At 35.2% G+C, this 19,014-nt stretch overlaps 1 protein-coding gene across 1 annotated transcript in view; it reads right to left on the bottom strand.

Annotated features, from left to right (window-relative positions):
- Nucleotides 1–19,014, bottom strand: part of PTPRQ (protein tyrosine phosphatase receptor type Q) — a 192,385-nt gene that overhangs the window by 160,758 nt on the left and 12,613 nt on the right. Inside the window, exons 8-10 of the mRNA XM_072724451.1 lie at nucleotides 17,202–17,348; nucleotides 9,619–9,791; nucleotides 154–334 (exon numbers count right to left, since the gene is read on the bottom strand). Of these exons, the coding sequence (XP_072580552.1) occupies nucleotides 154–334; nucleotides 9,619–9,791; nucleotides 17,202–17,348 (501 nt within the window). The remainder of the gene's footprint in view (nucleotides 1–153; nucleotides 335–9,618; nucleotides 9,792–17,201; nucleotides 17,349–19,014) is intronic.

The following is a 19,014-nucleotide window of genomic DNA, read 5'->3' as shown; positions in this document are numbered from 1 at the left end:
ATGAGGTTATCCAACAGTTGAAGAAGAAAAAAATCTGACTCCAGTCCATGAACCATTAATAATTTGGTTGAACTCTAAGCTAAGGTTCATATCTGTGCTAGCTAACACTGGTGGTTTGAAATATGCCTCAGAGAACACAGAAATTGTACCTACCAACTGCTGAATGCTGGTCTTCAGCTCTGTTTCTCGCAGGAAAGTTATTATGGGGATGACTGTTATATATAGCTGAAGCAAGCGAGTACAGGTCTGAAGATATCTCTGCTGAACCCTCAAATAATTCTGCCATTGACTCTACTATGTTTACAGTTTCTGGAGTCATGGGGGCATCTACATACTGAAATTAAAAACAGACATTCACAAAGACCACTTGTAACTATTACACTTAATAATGACTTTCCCCAAGTATATAGTTTAAAAAACTAGTAACGTTGGAATCAGACTTTTAATTTTTTTTTGAAATGTACAAGCATCATTTTATTAATTACTTGTTCTTCAAAATTCTCCATTTCTTTTTTAAATAAATTTATTTTTTATTGGTGTTCAATTTGTCAACATACAGAATAATACCCAGTGCTCATCCCATCAAGTGCCCACCTCAGTGCCCGCCACCGAGTCACCCCCACTCCCCCCTCCTCCCCTTCCACCATCCCTAGTCCGTTTCCCAGAGTTAGGAGTCTTTCATGTTCTGTCTCCCTTTTTGATATTCCCCACTTATTTTTTCTCTTTTCCTCTTTATTCCCTTTCACTATTTTTTATATTCCCCAAATGAATGAGACCATATAATTTTTTTCCTTCTCCTATTGACTTATTTCACTCAGCATAATACCCTCCAGTTCCATCCACATTGAAGCAAATGCAATCCCTATCAAAATACCATGGACTTTCTTCAAAGAGTTGGAACAAATTATTTTAAGATTTGTGTGGAATCAGAAAAGACTCCGAATAGCCAGGGGAATTTTAAAAAAGAAAACCATAGCTGGGGGCATCACAATGACAGACTTCAGGTTGTACTACAAAGCTGTGGTCATCAAGACAGTGTGGTACTGGCACAAAAACAGACACATAGATCAATGGAACAGAATAGAAAATCCAGAAGTGGACCCTCAACTTTATGGTCAACTAATATTTGACAAGGGAGGAAAGACTATCCACTGGAAAAAAGACAGTCTCTTCAATAAATGGTGCTGGGAAAATTGAACATTCTTCATGCAGAAGAATGAAACTAGACCACTCTCTTGCACCATACACAAAGATAAACTCAAAATGGATGGAATCAGACTTTTTAAAAAGGTAATGTTATTTCCACGACTACTGTCTTCCTTTACATTCCCAGCTTTCGTTCTAAAGTTATTAAATTCCTACCTCATTTTAACACATTCTAATCATTCCATTATCATAAGAGGTCAATACCATATTGTGGGATGAAGGGAATATTTGATTTGAATTAGTTGCTTTATTATAAAATTAGACATCCTCCTACAAAGGTTCCATAACCAAACTATTTTAAAACCATTCACTCCCAAAAGTAAGTGTTTAGGCACACTGCCTTATTAAAATATGTTTGCTTCTCTATCTCTGTGTTCTCATTTACATATGAGGTGTGAGAGGCTTGCATCTTGCTTGATATGTCAATAACAGTTTATCTTTGATCAAGTGAAGTTACACACATGAACCAAACTGCATGGCAATAGCTTTCAAATAGCCTATTCAAGGGTCTGGACCTAAGGAATATTTTAAGTAACTATGATTGCTCCCAGATCCCATAATGTACTTCACACATGTCAAGTTCACCGAAGTAACAGATACTGAAGTGAAAATATGAGGGGAACATTACAGATAAATACAGGAAGAGCTTCTAATGAGATAACAAGACAGCTCTCTTCCTTCTCCCTCCTCATACAGCATAACTGTTTAAGGAAAGGGTTTGGGGGCCAAATATTATTAATATTTTGTGTAGTTTTTCAACCTCGGAAATAAGACTATACATTAATCAAAGTAAATGTTGCCTTAAGAGACTTAACAACCAAATGAAACATGTAGACTTTGGATTCTAATTAGTACATACCTACCAACACGGGCTTCGAAGACAATTGGGAAAATTTGAATATGTTCTAGATATTAGATGATTCCAAGACAACATTAGCAATTCTGATAGTTGTGGTAACAGAATCATTGTATGAATTAAAATATCTGCAAGTTTTAGAAATTCGTTCTTAATTAGGCATGTAGAAGCAAAATGAAGTCTGGGATTTATCTTAAAATATGTCCAGGGCAAGAGCAACAATGGGAAACAGCTGACACAAGTATGGTAAGATGTTAAATACTGAATCCAGGAGAGAGGCAAATGGTGGTTATTATATTTTCTTCTCTACTTTAATATCTGTTCAAACTTTCCCAAGATAAAATCATCTTAGAAAAAAAAAAGACATAGCAAGAACTACTTGCTGTTTGTCCATTCCTTTTCAACTTCTGCTTCATAACTCATCTTTAAAAAAAAACAAAAATGCTTTTTTTAAAAAAGAAAATATTATTCCTCCCCAACTCCATGCTCTTGTACCCTCAAAATTTATGATATATAATAAAGGTTTTATTTGCATATAAGTTTGAGTACTCTTACCTTATGTTTTGGGGTTGTCTTTAATCCTAGAGCCAAAAACAGGGTTTTTATTCCTAAGTAACACCAATATTTAGTATTTAAAAAAAGTAAAAGGTGCTCAGGAAAAGTTTCAGGAAGGCAAGTAATTTTAAGGCAGTTTGTTTAATCATCTACAAAGATAGGTCACTGAAATATTAACTTGTCTGAAAGAGAAAAGAATGGAAAAAAGATCCAGGGAAATCTGTAGTTCTCCAAATGATATTTATAGAATAAAATTATCTAAATCTTGTTACATCCATAGCCAGAAAAGTATTGTGATGAGAAGGAAGGGGACACCTATAAGATCTATTCTAAAATTCTTGCAATAAAAAACTCTGGATAGGGAACTCTATACAGGACAAGTTAAAGGTCTTCTATCTTCCAACAGCTCACTTCAGCTCTGCTTCCACAGGGAAATCAGAGGGGGCATGAATCACAAACACATAATTCAGAGATGCTCTGGTATTCCAGTCAATAGTTTATGCTTGAAACACACAGCTGTTTCCACTATCAATCAGCCACTCTGAGAATCTACTGTGTACAAAGCACTGCAGAAGGTACAATGAAGTAGCATAATTTCCCCATGAACTACAATTTTGCATTAAATCTCCCAATATTTTACACTCCTGCCAGATAAATTATTTAGAGTTAAGTCACAGCATCCCATCAATTAACGAAGTCAAGCATCTCTGTTGACAAACTGCCATTTCAATGTAAGAGTTGACCTAAATAATTTTGACTTTCTGAATTTCTCCCAAATTCTGGTATTCTGGAAAGACTCTCTCTAACTGATGCAATGATTTGAACACTGGTTTCATAACAACTCATAATGTTATTCATTATCACTCAGACAGCCGTGCCATGAATATTTCTCACATTTTGCTTCTTTTGAAAAGGCATTAGGTATTAGGTCTTTCAAAGGACAAAAAAAAATTATTTTAAGAGCAAAAATTATGGGAAAGAACAGAACTTGAGAAAATAAGTAGAAGGGGCTGAAGAGGACATGAGAAAAATGAGAGAAAAGCAGCCAACTGCAATCCTGAAAGCTTTCAGTCTCACTGAGTTACTACAGGGCTCTGGACCTCAGCACCACCGGCATTCTGTGTTAGACAATGTTTTGTTGTAGGAAGTTTAGCAGCATCCCTGGTTCCTACCCACTAGAAGCATCTCCCCAGTTGTACCAAGACAACTGTCTCCAGAGATTGCCAAGTGGAGAGCAACATCTTCCTTGGTTGAGCACAACTGACTTACGGAATGTCACAGTTCACCAACTTGAAAGGCCTCTCATATCCTACCCAGGAATCTTTGGAATTTATGTGAAAGAATTAGAAGTTCTACAGTTAAATTCCTAATCCATCTGTATAAACCAACCTGATTCTACATGTAATAACCTTCATTATAGCTAACGTGATTTTAATTTTTTACGAATCTCTATTACATCTATTTATTTAGACTCACTGAAGTCTACTGGATTGACTTAATGAAATAGTTGATTTATTATTAAGAAATATTTCTATGTTTTATTATAGACTATAACATGATTTATGCTCTCTGTTATTGAGCAGTGGTAAAAAAGAAAAGTTTGCAATTAGTATATGTTTGGAAACCTAGTGGATACTGTATCATTCTGCATGTTATTTGGGTGATGGTCAATAAAGTAAACTTTATCTCAAGCATTCCTAAACTACTCTTGGGTCCTGTCAGCTTCATTCCATAGCAATTGGTCAAGCCTTTAGCTGAATTTCTTCTCATGTTCACCAATGACAAATACTGATATATTTGTGAAACAAGCTGGATGAAAATATGTATCTGTATGAATCTCATGCATTTGTAACGATAGGCACCAAGATGGTGTCTTTGGGGGAGAAAATGCCCCAGGATTCTACCAAAAAACAAATACAGGATGAGATCTGAGTGTAAAATTCAACTTAAGAGCAGTCCATGGAAAGATGACTTTAGGATTTTAGACTTTATTCTCAGTGGAATGAGTCTTACAAATAATTTTATTCTTTGCATTGATAGAAGTAGGAAATGAACATCAAGGTAGAAAATAGTTTTTCTCAATTTGGATCTAATCAAATTACATATGGAATATTGTGTTCAGATGATTAAGAGTTTCATTGACAAACTGGAAAATACACATAGGAGAGTACTCAATAATATGAGGGATCCAGAAACCACAGCTGATGAGAAACTGAGGATATTAAGCCTTAGGGAAATCATGACCATCATCTTCAAAAGATAAAAACTTAAATCATTGTGTATTGTTATTACTGCTACAAAGACATTTAAAACTACTATGTGTCAAATATAGTGCTAAGTACTTTATCCATGCAATATTAATTCATTATAGCCCAAAGTTAGGTATCAAGAGCTCCATTTTACAGTCATCTGTTCAAGTTCATAAAACTAGTCATAGCAGAAGTAGGATTGAAACACATTTCCCTGGTTCCAAATTCCAAGCTCATATCATGTGGTCTAGAGAAGAGAGATGGGACAAACTGGCAAATATTAGAAGACAAATGCTTCAGTTCAAAATAGTTAAAGAACAGAGTATTTTTCTTATTCATCTGTGTATTTTCTGGACCTAACAGAGTTCCTGGAACTTTCGTGTTACTTAATGCATACATGCCTGGGAGGCCATAAGGAAGAATAATTTAAAGTTCATAGAATAGGAGCTGCTTTTTGTGGTAGTAGATACCCTATTATTAGAGTTGATAAAATATTTTAGCAGAGGCTGGATTCCCAATCACTTATTAGGCATGCTCTACATGCAATTCATATACAAATTTGAATGTTGAAATAAGTCTTCAAACCCTGAAATTAAATTTTCTAATATATCTGTTCAAGTATTTATTTAAATATTGCAAGTAAAATTTTATACATGTTTCAGCATAATGAAATAGCCCCTATTTATTAAGAAATAAACAAACCATAAAAGGTCACTGGAAAGAACAACTTTAAATAAGGGTGATGAGATCAGTTCAAGTCTAGCATAAGATGATTATATTTTAATACTTTCATGTATCAATCATGATATACACATGATATAACACCATGATACACACATGATTTTACCTCTAAAATCACTAAGTAACATGCCTGTACTACTCTGTTAAGACTCAATTATTTTAGACAGATCTATTGACTTTCTGCTAGGATACTGAGAAGTTAGAGTTCTTAAATAGATCATACCTTTCCTGTCCTCAGTTCTTATTTGGTTATTCTAATTTAAATAATATACTTAAATCCGGAAAGATAATTCTAATAGATATGTGAAATATAAAATAGTGGGCTGGGAGAGTGTTGTGGACAGTCTCTCAGATGTCCCCCCTATTATTCCTACCTCCTGCTGTTCATTCATTTGTATAATCCCTTCCTGTTGTGTGGGAACTATTATTTGCATCTAAACAACGAAATGAGGCGAAGGTGAGAGGATGTCATTCCTATGGCTACATTATACTGTATATATTCCCTCTGTTGGCATGATGAAGCAAGTGACAGAAAACTTTCCCTGACCCACAGAAACTGTGAGATAATAAATAAATATGAGTTGTCTTAAGCTTATGGTGAGTTGTTACACAACAATTAAGTTTGTGGCAAATTGTCATCCGACAATGAAAAACTAATGCAGTAAAATAGCAATAGTCCAGGCAAGAGACTGCAATCCTGAGGTGGGGTGGTGACGATGGAATGAAATATAGATATATGAAGGCCACCCTCTGGAGATAAAAATAAATAGCTTAATATTGAATAACTATTGAATGCTAAGTATAGTCCACATCAGAGGTAGCCCCATGGTTTTGAGCCATTATGACAGAAAGAATAACAGAGCCATAATCTGAAAGGACGAATACCAAACATGTAAAAGCACCATAAAGTGCTTAGACAATGATCTTCAATTCATGTCAGAGAGCTATGGTGTGCCCAGTCCAAGGATTAAGGAATTCTAAACCTAGTTATTTGGCATTTAGGCTTCAAATTAGTCTCTCTCCTGGTTCTTGATAACTGAAACTATTAGTTGCCTGGATAGACTTTTTTCTTGTGTGTCCTGTGGAAACTTTCACAGATTTCCATCACCATCCCCAGAACTTTGTCTAGTACCTGGTCTTCTTCTGGTCATGAACCAGATTTGTTGCCTCATTCTGGTCATGAACCAGACATTATCCCAAAAGGGATTTTTGTTTTACGAGGGAAAATGAGTTTAGATGTGATATATCCTGATAGAACCTCTCTACAAATGGTTGTTATTAGGAATAGAGTGTCAGAGAAAGACCAGAATAGAAAGCAAGGCAAAGGGATTACGCAAGTAGGAAGCTGTGATTGAAGTTGCGTGATCATCAAAAGAAAGTGTAAGGAGAAGGCTCAAAACAGAACTGTGCAGAAGATCTTTATCAGGAAGGAGTTAGAAAATTATAGGAGAACAAGCTTTTTCATTTTTTTCATTACACAAGACCAAAGTTTTATAAAGTCACAGGATAAGAAAGTGGAGGAAGCACGAGGGAAAAAAATAGCCAAAAGCTGGAGAGTGGGAGGGCAGAAAGATGGATTCTGGAGGAGACAATGAAGATGGGGATACTGAAAAATATGTAACTACCTTATTTGACACTTAGGGGGTCACTGGTAACTTCTAACAAGATTTCGAGGATTTAGAAAATTCTTGTGTAAGGGTGTGGAAGTCATACTTTGAGAAGTTGAAGAGTGAATGAAAGGAAAGAATCCTTACCTTGTATCAAGGTCAAGACGAAGGATAATAAATGAATACACTAAACCAGAGGTTTTATCTATTATCTCCTCTACTGCTCACCCTATAAGGTGAGTTTATAAGCCCTGCTTTAAAAATGAGGGTACCAAGTGTCCAAAAGTTGTCTTGTCCAAGGTAGTATTAAGCTGGAAAAGGACAGAGCTGAGGCTAGAACCCAAGTTCATTTGGGTTTAGGGCCTCTCCCAAATCTCTGTCCCCACATCAACTTCCTAAACGATGAACCCAAACATCAGTCACATGGGAAAGCTGAAATACCAATAATGGGCCTGATCTAATAAGTAAAGATACCATCATAGAAATAAGGAGAACTAATATGTCCTTTTATTGAGAGAGGATAAGGAAACTAATAATGAATGTCAATCAGGGTGAAAGTTCCAATCCCATGATTAACAATCACAACAGGTCACAATATTTAGCATAGCACTTACCACATACCACATAGAGTTCTAAGCTCTTTTATGCACTTAACCCATTAAATCCCCATTAATACCCTTTGTTACAGGATCTCTGATAAACTCTATCTTTGAGAATAGGGAACTGAAAATCACAGAGATCAGGCCAACTTTCTTAAGGTTAAACTAGCCATAATGGCAAGAGCAAGGTTTAAATCCAAGCAGTCTGTCTCCTAGGTCCATGCTCTCAATCTCTCCAAAGCAGAGCCCATTAACTGACCAAGGATATAAACCCAGATTTATATGACCCCAAAGCTCCTGTTCTCTTCAGTATATCACAGGAATTACAAGCCATTGAGACAGAGGCTGAATCACAAAGAAGTCTTTCTAGAATGTCTTAGTTTCAAGAGAAAAACAGGTGGTGTGGCTGGTGATTCAACAGATGTCATTAACAGAAGTGGGAGATCTGTCACCTAGTCCCAAAGCAGCTAACTATCTAATCTAAGACCATCTTGGCCAGAGCAAAGGTTTAAGCTTTTGCCCTTTGCCTGAGTTGTCAACTAGAATATCAGGGAAAGCATAACTCCCATCTTTTACACACAGGAAAGGAGTAAACATAGGATTGAATTTTAATCCTACGCTGGAGATGGTAAAAATCCTGCCCAGTAAATCCTGGGCAGCCAGTACATTGAGCACATAGTAACATCAATTTTCAAGTAGGTATAAGAAGTGGAAGAAAGCAGAGACTAGAAATAGAGTGGATGATCTGTATGGGGAAAAAATAATAGCACAGCTAGAAAAAGCAGTGTTTCTGGACCCAAACAGTAGAAGCCAGTTGATGAATAAGCCATCATGTAGCTCCTGTGAGGCCCGTGATTGAATTCACTGGTCCTAGGGACATTAATTTTTGTACCCATACTTGAATGTGACTAGTCTGGACACTCATAGGGCACTCACAGATGAATAGCTGGCTGGGTAAGGTGAGTGAAGACAGGGAAAGGAAACCAGTGTGGCTTGTATTTCTAACAGATGCAAAGGGGAAAACAGTAAGACTTTCATTGTGAATAGAGGTAAACACATTGTCCTCTTATTTTATATCTATGAATAACTTAATCTCCATTATTCAGTCAATTGCTTTAAAAAAAGATTATTTATTTGAGAGAGAGAGTGTGTGTGATCAAGTGAAGGAGCAGCAGGAGAAGGAGAGAGAGAACCTCAAGCAGACTCTCCTCATTGCAGGGAGTGGGACATGGGGCTTGACCTCACAGCTTTGAGATGATAACCTGAGCCAAAACCAAGAGTCTGATGCTTAACCGATTGAGCCACCCGGTGCCCCATTTGCTTTCTTTATCAAACATACTTTGTTTGGATCTTTTTTTAAATGAGGTAGCTTTGAGAAAATTAGCTCCCAAACACTGAACAGGTCAAGTCATTTGTCAACAAGAACCACTAAATACTGTGCTTTTCGTTGGCAACTGTTCCAAATTGCAAGTAAGCCTAGAAGGAGTGCTTAAATCATTACAGGAGTTTCTAAACAATTCATTAACTGAATTACCATAATAATATCCACTTATGGAAGCACCTTTAGTCCTACTTAATTGCTCAATTAACATTTTTATATGCTGAAAAAGAATAATAGCACTTAATAATATATGTTCTAAAATGAAATATGACCTAGCTAGATTATCCACATAGCCCAAATTTACTTCACTTTGTACCATGATGCTTGTCAAATATTTTATGTTTGAATGCCGAAAGTCTTCCAAGTTATCGGGGCCAAAACCAAGTAGAAGGGGCTCACCAAGATGTGAAATGAAAGTGAATACCTCATCTTTTCCGGTGAGCAAAGTATTTTCCAGAATTACTCCTGTCTCTGAAACTAGCACTTTGACTCGGTATTGGTTAATGATTCCATTTGGTTGTCGTGGTTTCTTCCAAGTAATTCTTATTTGTGTGGCTTCTACTTCTGCAAGTTGTAAATCAAATATTGGACCTGGAACTAAAAAAAAAAAAAGAATAAGGAGGGAAGAATTTAAAAGTATATTTTTAAAATGTAAAAATTCCCTAAATTATTAGCTCACCATTTAAGATTTGTAAGAAAGCCTATTAGAAAATAGACTAAAACAATTGACTATGTATTTACAATTAAATATGTGTAAGATTCTTTAAAGATACAGATAAAGTGAATTTCTGTTCTCAAAAAATGTAAATAAGAAATAGGATAACACGGAGTAATTTCCTCAAAATGTCATAGTATTTGTTTGAAACAAATTCATTTAAAAAAAAAAAAAAGAAACAAATTCATTAATAAAAATAACTTCCCAGAAAAAGCTGTCTAGGGATGATTAATGCCCAGTAGAGACCTTGAAAGCTTTATAAAATCATAAGAACAGAACAAAAAATAATATCCAGACTTTGTCTGAAATTAAATGTAGTTGGTAAATTCAATTAGATTGTCTTTGAACTTGTTACATGAGATTGTTTGAAGAGTTGATTGATTTTGGTCTGCTTAATTTACAAATGAATTATGTGAGTCTCTAATTTCAGGTACCCTTACTCTTTTCAGTAATAAAGAGAAACAGAAACAAAACTAACATCTGGTTTACAATAAAGCACCAAGTACTTACACAAATTCTAGTTAGAAAGTGACCAAGATCCAGTAAACCTCCCAGTAGCACAGGCGTAATAACAGATCAAGAATAAACATGCCCTGGGATTTTGTCTACTTTTTTTTTTTTTAAAGCTAGTGTGATTCTGAATAGCCAATTAAACCCTCCTCTAAGTTTATTAACCTATAAAATGGGTATAATTATATCGTTCTTATTACTAGGCAAGGTTATGGTAAGGGACCTTGAATGAAATGTTCAAGAAAGAAAATGATAGAACTCCTCATTGATGAGGGAACAGAAGGCTAGCTGAGGACAAAGCACAAGCTGACACCCCACAAACAACCCCCACTCCCCACCCAGGTGGGATATGTGTGACATTCTCAGGCACTCCTGGCTGCCCTAAAGGAAAGGGAAAGAAAAACTAATAGTTAACTTATAGAGATTATAGCCCTATAGACATAAGTCTCCCTCAGTTTACAAAATGTCTTAGTGATTTACAAGAAAAGCATTCTTATCAATGACCTAACTTCTGGAAGGAAACTCCCAACTACCTTAAGGTTAATGCTTTACTAAAGGGAAAAACAACCTTAACTTGACAATGGCAAGGCCTCCAATATCTGGTAGGTCCTCTTTAGCATACAAAAATTCCTTTGAAGGCCTCCCTTTTCCTTACCTGCCCCAACTCCTAAGCAAATAATCAGCCACCCCTCACAGCTCACAGGCAGCTCTTCCTGCCTGCGGTCCTGTCCCGTGCTTTAATAAAGCCACCAATTTGCACCAAAGACATCCCAAGAATTCTTTCTTGGTAGTCAGCTCCAGACCTCAGCCAAACCTCATCTATATTCCAAAACTACATCATTATTACCAAGATGTGGTAAAACATCAAATTCATTTCCCTAAGCTATTTTGCATTTGTATAGTTTTAGCAAATACCATTTAGAACAGAGGCACTTTATGGGTATAACATAAAGAATGACCCTTTTTACTTTTAAGATAACAGAAAGGAGTTAAAAATTAATGTCACAACTCTTACAAATAACACTTAAAATTATCTCTAGAGAACTTATCAAACTCAACACCCAAGAAACAAAAAATCCAATCATGAAATGAGCAGAAGACATGAACAGAAATTTCACCAAAGAAGACATAGACATGGCCAACAAGCACATGAGAAAATGCTCCGCATCACTGGCCATCAGAGAAATACAAATCAAAACCACAATGAGATACCACCTCACACCAGTGAGAATGGTGACAATTAACAAGGCAGGAAACAACAAAGGTTGGAGAGGATGTGGAGAAAGGGGAACCCTCTTGCACTGTTGGTAGGGATGTGAACTGGTGCAGCCACTCTGGAAAACTGTGTGGAGGTTGCTCAAAGAGTTAAAAATAGACCTGCCCTACGTCCCAGCAATTGCACTGCTGGGGATTTACCCCAAAGATACAGATGCAATGAAAAGCTGGGACACCTGTACCCCGATGTTTATGGCAGCAATGTCCACAATAGCCAAACTGTGGAAGGAGCCTTGGTGTCCATCTAAGATGAATGGATAAAGAAGCTGTGGTCTATGTATACAAGGGAATATTACTCAGCCATTAGAAACGAGGAATACCCACCATTTGCTTCGACGTGGATGGAACTGGAGGGTATTATGCTGAGTGAAGTAAGCAATCGGAGAAGGACAATCTTCATATGGTTTCACTCATACATGGAATATAAGAAATAGTGAAAAGGATTATAAGGAAAAGGAGGGGAACTTGGAAAAATCGAGACTCCGTAACTCTGGGAAATGAACAATGGGTAGTGGAAAGGGAGGTGGGCAGGGGGATGGGGTGACTGGGTGACGGGCACTGAGGGGGGCACTTGAGGGGATGAGCACTGGGTGTTATACTATATGTTGGCAAATTGAACTTAAACAAAAACAAATGTAAAGATATGTATATATATATAATTACATATATATATAATTTATATATTTATATATATAAATATACATATTTATATATATTACATATATATAATTTAAAATTAGTGAACATGATTATGTCTACCTCAACCATACAGGAAACTGTATGGAGTTTTCATTCCATAGATTTTTTTTTTTGTCTCTATGAAGTAACCATTTAGAAAGCCCTCTAGATACTGTAAAAATACAAATATTTCTGAATGTTTTTAAATAGTTAATGACTAGATGAATGAATGAGTCATTCTTGCCTAAGATTTTTATTACTGCAGCCAAGATTTTCCTGTACAGCATGTAGTAACACCTGTGCTCAAAACTGAGTTATAAACATGAAATTAAACCTGTAATTTGCTAATTCTTTAAATCTCCTTTTCTAAAAACATTTCAAAATTCTATATATAGGAGGATCTGTCCCCACAGAAGTTCTAATCTGAAGGGAAACATTTGACCTTTGAAGGATGGAGGAAGAGTTCTAGGACCCCAAAATCACTGATTCACTCCTTCATCATTCAACAGACTAAGCCCTCACTCTTGGTCATTTTTTTAGGCACTTGAGGATAGAGGGAGAAATGAGATAGATAAAACCTTTTGCACAGGCCACTTCTTATATATATATATATGATATATATTGTCCTTATGTTTCTACCATCATATTTACCAACACACACTTTTTCAAAGGCAGAGGTACTTTCTAATTAACTGTGTACTAAGAAATAACAGCCATTTAGAGAGTAAAGCTTCCATTCCAACTTTCTTCTACATTTTATTTTAGAATTGCTATGTAGACAAAGCATTGGCCAGTATCATATAACATAATTCATAGAAGAGATATGGCATTTTTCCATTTAATTTGAACTTGTGTAGAACCTCAATTAAAGAAACAAATCTAATGACTACCCTGATCAGATTAAGAGATAAGGAAACCCTGCATATCAAAAAATAAGTGTCATTTACATCTGATTTAACACATTAATGTAGTAGAAAACCAAAACTACCCAATACAGCAAAAAGAAAAAAGTATGTGTGTATGTAGATATTTGATTTGATTAAATAAGGGACAGTAAATATATATATATTTACATACACACATACTTATATATATATATATATATATTTACTGTCCCTTATTTAATCAAAGAGAACAGTAGCAGTCTCTTTATATTCTAATATGTAAGATATTTTCAATATAACTTAATAAATATTGCTCCATGACACTAATTCTAAATTACAGTTCAAGTAAAGATTAAGTGGTTCTATATTACCCTAAAAATGTACCACAAACCTGAATAAGAACAACTGTAAAGCTATCTCTCTCTCTCCTTTTTCAATGAAAGAAGAAAAAACTTAGGGGATACAGGAAATGACTCCATTTGTCCTTGTCCTTGTCCTTAGAAAGATACTTGATCTATTACACCACAAATTCTTATGAGGAAACCAGAGAAGTATGGATTAAATCAAACTCCTTTAATACTGATACCAAATTAACTAAAGAAAATCAAATACACAAGGCAATTATTGATGGTTCAGCATCAATTCTGAGGTGTTGTCCACAAGGATTACTTAAGAATCATTCTCAAGTCAATACATCCATAAATTTTATTAATGAAAGACAAACAGAATAGGCATATGAAGGATAAATAATATTTGAAATGATTTTAAGCTTTCAAATGAAAAAGGATTAAAAAAGGAAACAGGGGCAAAGAAAATACATTAAATTTTGCCATTATGTAGAGTGCCTGTGCCTGGGTGGCTCAGATGGTTGAGCATCTGACTCTTGGTTTCAGCTCAGGTCATGATCTCAGGGCCATGATCTCAGGGGAGGAGGACTGAGCCCTGTGTAGGTTTCCATGCTCAGTGGGAAATCTGCTTAAGGTTCTCTCCCTCTCCCTTTGCCCCTCCTGTGGTTCTCTCTCTCTCTCTCAAATCAATAACTCTTTAAAAATAAAATAAATTTTGCCATTATCTTGCAAATTAAGTTTATTAAATTTTAATTAATTTTGAAAAAATCTATTGACAAAACTCATTGAGAACCTTGAAAAGGTTAAATCTCTCAGTGATTTTTCTACAAAAGATTTACTATTTGCAGAAAGTAGCAAGTTGAAGGACAAAAGTCTTCATTTTCATGGTCTATTTATTGAAGAATATATATGGATTTCAATTCTCTGCTTTTAAGAAATGGTATTAACTTTCTTTTTTTAAAGATTTTATTTATTTAATCATGAGAGACACACACAGAGAGAGAGAGAGAGAGAGAGAGAGAGGCAGAGACACAGGCAGAGGGAGAAGTAGGCTCTCTGCAGGGAGCCTGTCATGGGACTCCATCCTGGGCCTCCAGTATTACGCTCTGGGCTGAAGATGGCACTAAACCGCTGAGCCACTGGGGCTGCCCTGATGTTAAACTTTCTTATGAGATCTTTGATACTAGTGACAGAAAAGTTATTAGGGAATATTGAAGCAATAAAGTTTTACTTAAGATTTGTTTAACCACCATGCAAATAATAAGAAAATGCTGGTACCTATGTTATATTCAATAGCATTGTCTCATTTTGGGAAACGCTACTCCATGACACTTTGTAACATTGGAAATTATTAAAATATTATTGTTTACCAAAACCATCTCTTCTTCATGCCTATGTAGAATACTGTTCAGTAACATGTCAATGAATATGTAGGAATCTATGAAATGTAGAGGAGTACTGCTATAACAACATGATGTTGATTTTCTTTGATGATCAAAGTAGACTATGGACATAACACTCTCAGTGTTAATGAAATCAGCCCCATATTACTATAATAGCATATATCGTTATCTCTAAGAGGTCAATTCAACATTCTTCTATGAAGATATGGAGATTTGTTAGAATACTAGTTGTTTTAAAATACATTAATTTAAAAATTGGTCCTAATGAATTTTTAAAAAGACTTTTATATATGGAGAAGAAAATAAATTGAGTAGATTTCATTAGAACACAAAGAGCACTGTTGTATTAATAAATGAAAAAGAAGAGTTTAAAATGAAGATCTCAATTTTAACTGAAAGTATATAGTTCTAGTGAGTTATTAGATTGCTCTCATATAGTTTAAAGATTCCTTTATTACAAAGTTTTAATTAGCAGGACCAGGACGAATTAGTGTTGTCAGAAGTTGAAAGCTACATTTACTGCATTTGCTAGAGCATTTCACTGAAGCCCTTCCTAAGTCTGAACTATCCCAAGATAACTCCATGGTAAAAGGTTGGCATGCAGAGGTAAGAGCCATGCCATTTCTGCCCTTAGTGGAACCCACCTGAGAGCCACCTGGATATGGTCAGGAGGATAGTAAGATAGTTGGATAAATTGTTTATTATATAATGCAAAGGCAGTCATTTGTTCAAAATAATTTTGTGTGAAAAATAAGCCCTGTGAAATATATTGAACAATGTCCTTATATTTTTATTTATTATTTTGTGCATAAAAAATGCAAAAATAAAGAAAAGGAGATGAATTGTTTAAATGATGTCTAAAATAAACAGCATGACATCATATGTGGCAATATATTATCTATTTCCCTATTTTTGTCAAATGCTATAAGCCAAGAATAATAACAATAAAACAATAATCCTAAATTGCAGATTCAGCTTAGGGGCACCAAAACTGGCCTGATTTGAAGGAAGACAAAAGATTCTGTATTTAATCGTATAACATAAGAATAAAAATCAGTTGATCAATTAAGTTGTTTGAGAAAATGCTATTAAAACCAAACTCAAAGACTCTAGTCTGATGAGGGCCAGGTCACTCTGCTGTTTTTGAGAATCATTCATAAAGCTGTCTAACTTTCCAAGAAATGCGTAAGAGCAATGATTAGGTGAAAGGGGAGATTTAAGGTGTAATGGAAAAACATACAAAGCTAAGACTCTTGTGACAGAAACACAATAGAAAAACGTTAATATGAGAACAGTTTGCTTGTAAGTATACATCTTTTTCTTAATCTGTATATTGAAATCAAATATGCATCAGCATTTTCATTTGAAATTGATATAAAACATAATTTTTATGTTCTTTCAACAGCAAAATACTACCAACGGTTAATTGTTCTTTGAAGGGGAGAAGTACAAAATTCCCTAATAGTTGCTGCCCCCTAATGGTCAAATACTTGAGCAATTTATCTGATGAACATACGCCCCAGTCTTTAGTTGTACGTGCATCATGTGCACTTGCACACACGTATATTTAATTTACAAGTTACGGTATGTTAGCCATCACACAAAATCTGGAAACTACGTTATGAGACAAAGTGCTAACATTTTTTAAACATCTAAAACTGTGATGTTTTTAATACATGCAAATAAAAATTTTGTTTAGGAGAGCTATTGTTTTTGTTATTTCAAGATGGGCTGCTAAATTTATATTATGCACCCTCTAGGAATCCTCCCTTGCTTGAAATACCCTTTTGTTTATAAACATCTTTTGTTATAAGCATTGGGGATATATGGATTCCCCTAGATATTATTCTGTGATAAAATATTCTATATTGAATAATGTGAATCAAGCAATGTTAAATGTGTTTGTTTACTTTGGCCTCTTGAGGTTTTACCGATCTTCAGTGTGAGTCTCCAACAGACCAATAATACATGTAGGGCTTCCTAATCTTGCTTGATCTCCCATGCCTCTATGAAGCATACTGTGGGTTTAATGTTCTAGGAACACATGTTCAGAATGCACTAGGTAGTAATCTGATAAGGAAGTAGCATGAATTTAGTAAATATAAACCAATAGCTTCTCATATAATGTTTAACCAATGCAATAAAATCCACAAGCAGAGTGAACTATCTTATGAACACACTGAAGATGTTCTTACCTTCTGGAGGAGTGAATACTGAAATATTTGATTTGGGTCCAATTCCTGCACTGGTCTCAGCGGCAACATATACATCATACACTGTAAATGGTGTTAGGTTAGTGAACGCAAACTTGAGGTCTTTTGTGCTATTATCCAAAATCTGACCTGCAAAAAGCAAAATATATTTTGCTTTTCAATTTTGAATTATTTTCTCATCAAGCATGTGATCATTCTCACATTTAAGTAGAGAGTCAAGAACAGCAATTAATGTTTGTTATTACAATTCTAAGATATTACAATTACAATTATTACAAGGTTCAAACATTTAGCTTAGTGGTACATTGATATCAGGCTAATCAAAACAATGGAAAGAACATGAAAATCTTCTAATATTCCAAATAACTCATTAAATCATAAAGCCCTATCCAATTACCACATTATTTTTTTAACATTTTTAAAAGGAAAACCTTATATTTTGCTAATATTAAAATAGTGACAGTATTTTATACATAAATCCAGGCAATTAAAATGCTAAACATTCTCATTATCTTCTATAAAAAAACATATTTAGAAAATATTTGTAGTTCATCTTCTGAGCAAAACTCCTTAAAAGTCCATTATTGAAATTCTTTTAATCCTCGACTTTGTCTCTGAAAAATTCTTTCATCTCTCCCTGTAGCTGAAACCTGGCTCTCCCCTAAAAACACAGCTTCTGTTCCCTGCAACCACTTCCAAATGGTCTAATTTTTCCCACAATCATCAAGTGACTAGGCCTTCTGGTCTGGTATGTGTTTTCCCAGCACCTCAGGGCCTAGTCTTAGGTCCTTTGTCCCACACCTCCCTCTTTAAAAAAGTTCACAATTTTTGATTTCATGTCATGGATGGCCTCCACCAGCCCTTCTTGTTGCAGTGATGGATCTTCTAGGCCCAGGGTTACTCACCCTCATTCTGGGAGGTTTAGTGTCTGTTTCAATGTCACTGCTCTCAGTGCTACCATCTTAATTTGTGGTGATTTCAGTATCTTTAGAGATAATCCTTAAAACAATCCCAGCTTTCTTCAAATAATCTAACCCATCACCCTATCTCAGCCACTCCCATAGACATCGCTTTTACCAGTAACTGTGAATCTTTCATGATCTCAATTTCATGCCACTGTCTCTGACCATTCCTTCTTAACTCCTATTCACTTATTCTAGGACCCTGAAGCAACAATTCATTAGGTTCACTGGGACCTCCAATTCATTGATCTTATTATCTATTTTATTTTATTCTGTTTAGTTTGGTCCCTCACCACTTGGTTTCCATTCTTTATCTAGCCTCAATGGCACTGTCAATTATAATCACAACTTTCACAGGAGCCTTCAATTCCATTGCCCTTCTCTTGTTGAAGGGAGCTGGAGAAAATCACAAATCCACTCTAACTGATATCACTTTATACACTACCACACCTCAAATGAGCCCTAAATTTTGCCTAGCCCCCTACTCAACTTCTGTGGCCCAAACAGTCTCTACTCTTCTGTTTTCTTTCTTTCATAGAACAATAGGATCTCAAATTAGGAAAGAATTTTAAAGTTTACTTAATTGACTTCCAGAAATACATTATTTGAACCCCTCAAAATATCTGACAAGTGGATGTCTAGGTCCTGCTTGTTCACAAAGATGGAGAACTTGCTACATTATGAAGTTGCCTATATTATTTTTAGAGAGTTCCAATTATTAGAATGTATTCCTTGTTCTAAGCAGATATATGATCAAATATAACTGAAGTTCATTGTTCTTCATAAATATATTTGCAGTTAGAGTAAATCAAGTCCTTTTGTTCAAGCATTTG

The sequence above is a fragment of the Vulpes vulpes genome, chromosome 10 (assembly GCF_048418805.1).
Source record: "Vulpes vulpes isolate BD-2025 chromosome 10, VulVul3, whole genome shotgun sequence".
NCBI classification, from domain to species: Eukaryota; Metazoa; Chordata; class Mammalia; order Carnivora; family Canidae; genus Vulpes; species Vulpes vulpes.
Note: the sequence above shows the minus strand (reverse complement) of the source record. Positions and strands in the feature narration are given on the sequence as shown.